At 36.9% G+C, this 8,302-nt stretch overlaps 1 protein-coding gene across 1 annotated transcript; it reads right to left on the reverse strand.

The window, feature by feature from the left end:
* Positions 1–7,662: 7,662 nt before the first annotated feature.
* On the reverse strand, positions 7,663–7,953 carry LOC139184402 (heat shock cognate 71 kDa protein-like). Its single transcript, XM_070794161.1, has one exon. The coding sequence runs from the start codon at positions 7,951–7,953 to the stop codon at positions 7,663–7,665; it is 291 nt and encodes a 96-aa protein (XP_070650262.1).
* Between the last annotated feature and the right edge of the window lie 349 nt (positions 7,954–8,302).

Below are 8,302 nucleotides of genomic sequence, written 5' to 3' on the forward strand. Positions count from 1 at the left end.
AACACTCTGGAGGCAACAAATAGTAGAATAACCGAGGCAGAAGATAGGATTAGTGAATTAGAAGATAGAATGGCAGAAATAAATGAATCAGAGAGGATAAAAGAAAAACGAATTAAAAGAAATGAGGACAATCTCAGAGACCTCCAGGACAATATTAAACACTACAACATTCGAATCATAGGGGTCCCAGAAGAAGAAGACAAAAAGAAAGACCATGAGAAAATACTTGAGGAGATAATAGTTGAAAACTTCCCTAAAATGGGGAAGGAAATAATCACCCAAGTCCAAGAAAGCCAGAGTCCCAAACAGGATAAACCCAAGGCGAAACACCCCAAGACACATATTAATCAAATTAACAAAGATCAAACACAAAGAACAAATATTAAAAGCAGCAAGGGAAAAACAACAAATAACACACAAGGGAATTCCCATAAGGATAACAGCTGATCTTTCAATAGAAACTCTTCAAGCCAGGAGGGAATGGCAAGACATACTTAAAATGATGAAAGAAAATAACCTACAGCCCAGATTATTGTACCCAGCAAGGATCTCATTCAAGTATGAAGGAGAAATCAAAAGCTTTTCAGACAAGCAAAAGCTGAGAGAATTCTGCACCACCAAACCAGCTCTCCAACAAATACTAAAGGATATTCTCTAGACAGGAAACACAAAAATGGTGTATAAATTCGAACCCAAAACAATAAAGTAAATGGCAAAGGGATCATACTTATCAGTAATTACCTTAAACGTAAATGGGTTGAATGCCCCAACCAAAAGACAAAGACTGGCTGAATGGATACAAAAACAAGACCCCTAACATACGTTGTCTACAAGAGACCCACCTCAAAACAGGGGACACATATAGACTGAAAGTGAAGGGCTAGAAAAAGATTTTCCATGCAAATAGGGACCAAAAGAAAGCAGGAGTAGCAATACTCATATCAGATAAAATAGACTTTAAAACAAAGGCTGTGAAAAGAGACAAAGATGGTCACTACATAATGATCAAAGGATCAATCCAAGAAGAAGATATAACAATTATAAATATATATGCACCCAACACGGGAACACCACAGTATGTAAGACAAATGCTAACAAGTATGAAAGGAGAAATTAACAATAACACAATAATAGTGGGAGACTTTAATACCCCACTCACATCTATGGATAGATCAACTAAACAGAAAATTAACAAGGAAACACAAACTTTAAATGATACAATAGACCAGTTAGACCTAATTGATATCTATAGGACATTTCTTCCCAAAACAATGAATTTCACCTTTTTCTCAGGCGCACATGGAACCTTCTCCAGGATAGATCACATCCTGGGCCATAAATCTAGCCTTGGTAAATTCAAAAAAATAGAAATCATTCCAAGCATCTTTTCTGACCACAATGCAGTAAGATTAGATCTCAATTACAGGAGAAAAACTATTAAAAATTCCAACATATGGAGGCTGAACTACACGCTGCTGAATAACCAACAAATCACAGAAGAAATCAAAAAAGAAATCAAAATTTGCATAGAAATGAATGAAAATGAAAACACAACAACCCAAAACCTGTGGGACACTGTAAAAGCACTCCTAAGGGGAAAGTTCATAGCAATACAGGCATACCTAAAGAAACAAGAAAAAAGTCAAATAAATAATCTAACCCTACACCTAAAGCAACTAGAAAAGGAAGAAATGAAGAACCCCAGGGTTAGTAAAAGGAAAGAAATCTTAAAAATTAGGGCAGAAATAAATGCAAAAGAAACAAAAGAGACCACAGCAAAAATCAACAAAGCCAAAAGCTGGTTCTTTGAAAGGATAAATAAAATTGACAAACCATTAGCCAGACTCATCAAGAAACAAAGGGAGAAAAATCAAATCAATAAAATTAGAAATGAAAATGGAGAGATCACAACAGACAACATATAAATACAAAGGATCATAAGAGACTACTATCAACAATTATATGCCAATAAAATGGACAACGTGGAAGAAATGGACAAATTCTTAGAAAAGTACAACTTTCCAAAACTGGACCAGGAAGAAATAGAAAATCTTAACAGACGCATCACAAGCACGGAAATTAAAACTGTAATCAAAAATCTTCCAGCAAACAAAAGCCCAGGTCCAGACGGCTTCACAGCTGAATTCTACCAAAAATTTAGAGAAGAGCTAACACCTATCCTGCTCAAACTCTTGCAGAAAATTGCAGAGGAAGGTAAACTTCCAAACTCATTCTATGAGGCCACCATCACCCTAATACCAAAACCTGACAAAGATCCCACAAAAAAAGAAAACTACGGCCAATATCACTGATGAACATAGATGCAAAAATCCTTAACAAAATTCTAGCAATCAGAATCCAACAACACATTAAAAAGATCATACACCATGACCAAGTGGGCTTTATTCCAGGGATGCAAGGATTCTTCAATATCCGCAAATCAATCAATGTAATACACCACATTAACAAATTGAAAAATAAAAACAATATGATTATCTCAATAGACGCAGAGAAAGCCTTTGACAAAATTCAACATCCATTTATGATAAGAACTCTCCAGAAAGCAGGAATAGAAGGAACATACCTCAACATAATAAAAGCTATATATGACAAACCCACAGCAAACATTATCCTCAATGGTGAAAAATTGAAAGCATTCCCTCTAAAGTCAGGAATAAGACAAGGGTGCCCACTTTCACCATTACTATTCAACATAGTTTTGGAAGTTTTGACCACAGCAATCAGAGCAGAAAAAGAAATAAAAGGAATCCAAATTGGAAAAGAAGTAAAACTCTCACTGTTTGCAGATGACATGATCCTCTACATAGAAAACCCTAAAGACTCCACCAGAAAATTACTAGAACTAATCAATGATTATAGTAAAGTTGCAGGATATAAAATCAACACACAGAAATCCCTTGCATTCCTATACACTAATAATGAGAAAACTGAAAGAGAAATTAAGGAAACAATTCCATTCACCATTGCAATGGAAAGAATAAAATACTTAGGAATATATCTACCTAAAGAAACTAAAGACCTATACATAAAAAACTATAAAACACTGGTGAAAGAAATCAAAGAGGACACTAATAGATGGAGAAATATACCATGTTCATGGATTGGAAGAATCAATATAGTGAAAATGAGTGTACTACCCAAAGCAATTTATAGATTCAATGCAATCCCTATCAAGCTACCAACGGTATTCTTCACAGAGCTAGAACAAATAATTTCACAATTTGTATGGAAATACAAAAAACCTCAAACAGCCAAAGCGATCCTGAGAAAGAAGAATGGAACTGGAGGAATCAACCTACCTGACTTCAGGCTCTATTACAAAGCCACAGTTATCAAGACAGTATGGTACTGGCACAAAGACAGAAATATTGATCAATGGAACAAAATAGAAAGCCCAGAGATAAATGCACACACATATGAACACCTTATCTTTGACAAAGGAGGCAAGAATATACAATGGATTAAAGACAATCTCTTTAACAAGTGGTGCTGGGACATCTGGTCAACCACTTGTAAAAGAATGAAACTAGAACACTTTCTAACACCATACACAAAAATAAACTCAAAATGGATTAAAGATCTCAACATAAGACCAGAAACTATAAAACTCCTAGAGGAGAACATAGGAAAAACACCCTCTGACATACATCACAGCAGGATCCTCTATGACCCACCTTCCAGAATATTGGAAATAAAAGCAAAAATAAACAAATGGGACCTAATTAACCTTAAAAGCTTCTGCACATCAAAGGAAACTATTAGCAAGGTGAAAAGACAGCCTTCAGAATGGGAGAAAATAATAGCAAATGAAGCAACAGACAAACAACTAATCTCAAAAATATACAAGCAACTCCTACAGCTCAACTCCAGAAAAATAAATGACCCAATCAAAAAATGGGCCAAAGAACTAAATAGACATTTCTCCAAAGAAGACATACAGATGGCTAACAAACACATGAAAAGATGCTCAACATCACTCATTATCAGAGAAATGCAAATCAAAACCACTATGAGGTACCATTTCACGCCAGTCAGAATGGCTGCGATCCAAAAGTCTACAAGCAATAATTGCTGGAGAGGTTATGGAGAAAAGGGAACCCTCTTACACTGTTGGTGGGAATGCAAACTAGTACAGCCACTATGGAGAACAGTGTGGAGATTCCTTAAAAAATTGGAAATAGAACTGCCTTATGATCCAGCAATCCCACTGCTGGGCATACACACTGAGGAAACCAGAAGGGAAAGAGACACATGTACCCCAATGTTCATTGCAGCACTGTTTATAATAGCCAGGACATGGAAGCAACCTAGATGTCCATCAGCAGATGAATGGATAAGAAAGCTATGGTATATATACACAATGGAGTATTACTCAGCCATTAAAAAGAATACATTTGAATCAGTTCTAATGAGGTGGATGAAACTGGAGCCTATTATACAGAGTGAAGTAAGCCAGAAAGAAAAACACCAATACAGTATACTAACGCATATATATGGAATTTAGAAAGATGATAACAATAACCCTGTGTACGAGACAGCAAAAGAGACACTGATGTATAGAACAGTCTTATGGACTCTGTTGCAGAGGGAGAGGGTGGGAAGATTTGGGAGAATGGCATTGAAACATGTGTAATATCATGTATGAAATGAGTTGCCAGTCCAGGTTCGATGCACGATACTGGATGCTTGGGGCTGGTGCACTGGGATGAGCCAGAGGGATGGTATGGGGAGGGAGGAGGAAGGAGGGTTCAGGATGGGGAACACATGTATACCTGTGGTGGATTCATTTTGATATTTGGCAAAACTAATACAATTTGTAAAGTTTAAAAATAAAATAAAATTTAAAAAATAAAAAAATAAAACTGAAAAAAAAAGAATATTACAAAATAAAAAAAAAAAAAAAGAAATAATGCCACTTTGTAGCAACATGGAAAAACCTAGAAATTATCATAGTAAGTGAAGTAAGTCAGAAAGAGAAAGACAAATACCATATGATATCACTTATATGTGGAATCTAAAATATGACAAAATGAACTTATCCATGAAACAGAAACAGATTCATAGACATACAGAACAGACTTCTGGTTGCCAAGAGGGAAGCGGGGAGGGAGAAATGGAATGGGAGTTTGGGACTAGCAGATGCAAACTTATTACATAGAAAATAGATAAATAACGAAGTCAAGGAAATGACAACCCACTCCAGTACTCTTGCCTGGAAAATCCCATGGACTGAGAAGCCTGGTAGGCTAGAGTCCTTGGGGTCGCAAAGAGTCGGACATGACTGAGCGACTTCACTTTCAGTTTCTTTCACTGTATAACTATACTCAGTATCCTGTAATAAATTATAAAGGAAAAGAATATGAAAATATATGTATGATATATATATGTATAACTGAATCACTTTGTTGTACAGCAGAAATTAACACAACATGTAAATCACCTATACTTCAATAAATTTTACAAAAATAAAGGTATGACAAATATTCCAAGTACGAAATAAAAGTTTAAAGAAATTTTTAAAAACCTCCATTCTACAATTCCTCTTTCTAAAGATCTTTTCTTTTCCTTCCACAAAGAATAAACTTACTATTTCTTAAGAAAGTGAGCCAGGCCATCCTTACCCATGAACAGGTTTTTACCCAAACCTTTCTCTCTGAGGCAGAATACATTTCTCATTAAAACATGGTCCATAGTTTCTCCTCACTTCCCGAGCAATGTTCCTAAGTAGGTGTGGTTTTTTTCACATTTCTTTACCGGGCATTGAAACATACAATCACCCTCTTAGCTCCTGCCCTTAACTAAGGGCCACACCATTCCTACTAGAGACATGAACACTCTCAGAGATGCACTTGAATAGTATTTTTGCAGAAATACTGTAGATTTTTTTCAATACTCAGACCTAAGAAGAACGAGAAAATGGCATGTGGCAGGACATGAACCCATCCAGTTTATTATTTGCGAGGACAAATTGCTTTTTTCACAGGAGATGAGAGATTACCAGAAAACAGCATTCACTGCTAAATATACTTTGATATTAGGATGGTTAAAACAGAAATTGGCATACCTCTGGAAGAACAAACTCCAGAAGGACCACAGAGGGAAACAGTGGCTACAGCCTGTCAACCTGTGCTACGACTTTCTTGTTGCTATGAAAGCAATAACAAAGTTCTGAGCTATTCAACTAGATCTTAGAGAAGTGAGACATGTACACAGACATGAAAAAAGAAAAAAAGCTAGAGTTTCAACCCAGTTTTCCTCCCCCAAAGCCAGTTTTCCCTTAAGCATCCTTAAAAAGGATGGCTTATCCTTATAGTGAGTAAATGAGACATTTAGGTCCAATAACATAGAAGGGTCTTTTTGAATATTTAAACCAGATAACAAAAGACAAGACTGACAATCTTACATATTTATGTCTTCACAATTATTTTTCATTAGACTTCGTGGGAGCTGCAGACAATACTACAGATTGGTATACTCAACACCCACCTCAGGTTCTTTCTAGTATGTGTCTTCATGTGTTACAAGGTTAATATCACCCAGGTTCTATTGTAGAAATCTGTAAGATTCATTTATAGAAATATACTTAAGATACATAACCAATTTTAAATACAGTCTATGACAAACCTGGACAGTGTATTAAAAAGCAGAGATGTTAATTTGCTGACAAAAGTCTGTATAGTCAGAATTATGGTTTTTCCAGTAGTCATGTATGACTGTGAGAGTTGGACCATAAAGAAGACTGAGCATCAAAGAATTGATGCTTTCAAATTGTGGTGCTGGATAAGACTTTGAGAGTCCCTTGGACAGCGAGATCAAATCAGTCAATCCTAAAGGAAATCAACCTTGAATACTCATTAGAAGCACTGATGCTGAAACTGAAGCTCCAGTACTTTGGCCACCTGATGTGAAGAGCTGACTCACTGGAAAAGATCCTGATGCTGGGAAAGACTGAGGGCAAGAGGATAAGCGGGCAACAGAGGATGAGATGCTTGGATGGCATCATCAACTCAACGAACATGAGTTTGAGCAAACTCCAGGAGATAGTGAAGGTCAGGGAAGCCTGGCATGCTGCAGTCCATGGGGTCACAAAGAGTTGAACACAACTGAATGACTGAACAACAAAATTTTCCATTAATAACACAGTGCTTATAAAGTGCAATGTTATTTCCTTCCCCTGTGCACATTTTCCATATTCAAGTATCATGAATGTCTAGTTACCTACGGCAATGGGTTTGGGATGGGGGGATGGGAGGTGGAAGGGAGGGTTAAGAGGGAGGTGATATATGTATATTTATAGATGGTTTACATTGTACAACAGAAACTAACACAACATTGTAAAGCAATTATCCTCCAATTTTAAAAAATTTTAATAAAATGAAAAAAAAGCTTTAAAAATTACCCCCCTAAAAAACAATGCCCAATTATTTACTGCTACTGCTAAGTCACTTCAGTCATGTCCGACTTTGTGTGACCCCATAGACGGCAGCCCACCAGGCTCCCCCGTCCCTGGGACTCTCCAGGCAAGAATACTGGAGTGGGTTGCCATTATTTACTATAGCAGCTCAAATTTTAAACCCCCATGGAATTTGCTACAAATTTGGGTCCTTCAATGTTTTGTATGGAACAATGCTAAATGTATGCTCAGACCTCTACAATGGTGGGCCTAGAAGAGGCATCACCAGGTGGAGAAACTCCACCATCAAGGAAGCCCCCAGGTATTCCTCCCGGCATGCCTCCTGAACTCTGGTACAGCTTGATAATGATAGGGCTGCAAACATTTTCCAGCTCTTTTTTCTGATGTTCAAATTCCTTCTTCTCTGCAGTCTGGTTCTTATCAAGCCAACTGACAATTTCACACTTATCAAGAATCTTCTGTTTGTCCTTATTATTGATCTTGCCTTGAAGTTTTTCATCTTTAACAGTTGCTTTCATGTTGAATATCCAGGATTCAAGCAAATTCTTGAAAGACACCTTGCCTGTTTTATGCAGAAGAAAATTTTACAAGATTCTCTTGCAGAAATATCTTTTGGAGATTTGCAATGCATAACTAAACAATGGTAGGTGGCAGCCACATAGGGAGATCAGAACTTCTGACAAGGAGAAGAGGTATTTGGCTCTCCTGCAGTAACTGTGGCTGAGGTTCTATTCTCATGTTGCTAATATCATAAATAACAGAACGTGCAACAGCAACAAGAAAGTTTCCATTAAAACAATTCCAAGGTGGCTTAGAGTTTCTCTACCCTATTTCTCCCTGACTGTACAGTATCCAAATGTAGCTCCC

Source organism: Bos indicus, chromosome 8, assembly GCF_029378745.1.
Source record: "Bos indicus isolate NIAB-ARS_2022 breed Sahiwal x Tharparkar chromosome 8, NIAB-ARS_B.indTharparkar_mat_pri_1.0, whole genome shotgun sequence".
Classification (NCBI taxonomy): Eukaryota; Metazoa; Chordata; class Mammalia; order Artiodactyla; family Bovidae; genus Bos; species Bos indicus.

Bases quoted from the DNA above. Each gene is read 5' to 3' on its own strand.
- LOC139184402 (XM_070794161.1), bottom strand. From the start codon at position 7,953: ATGAAAGCAACTGTTAAAGATGAAAAACTTCAAGGCAAGATCAATAAT.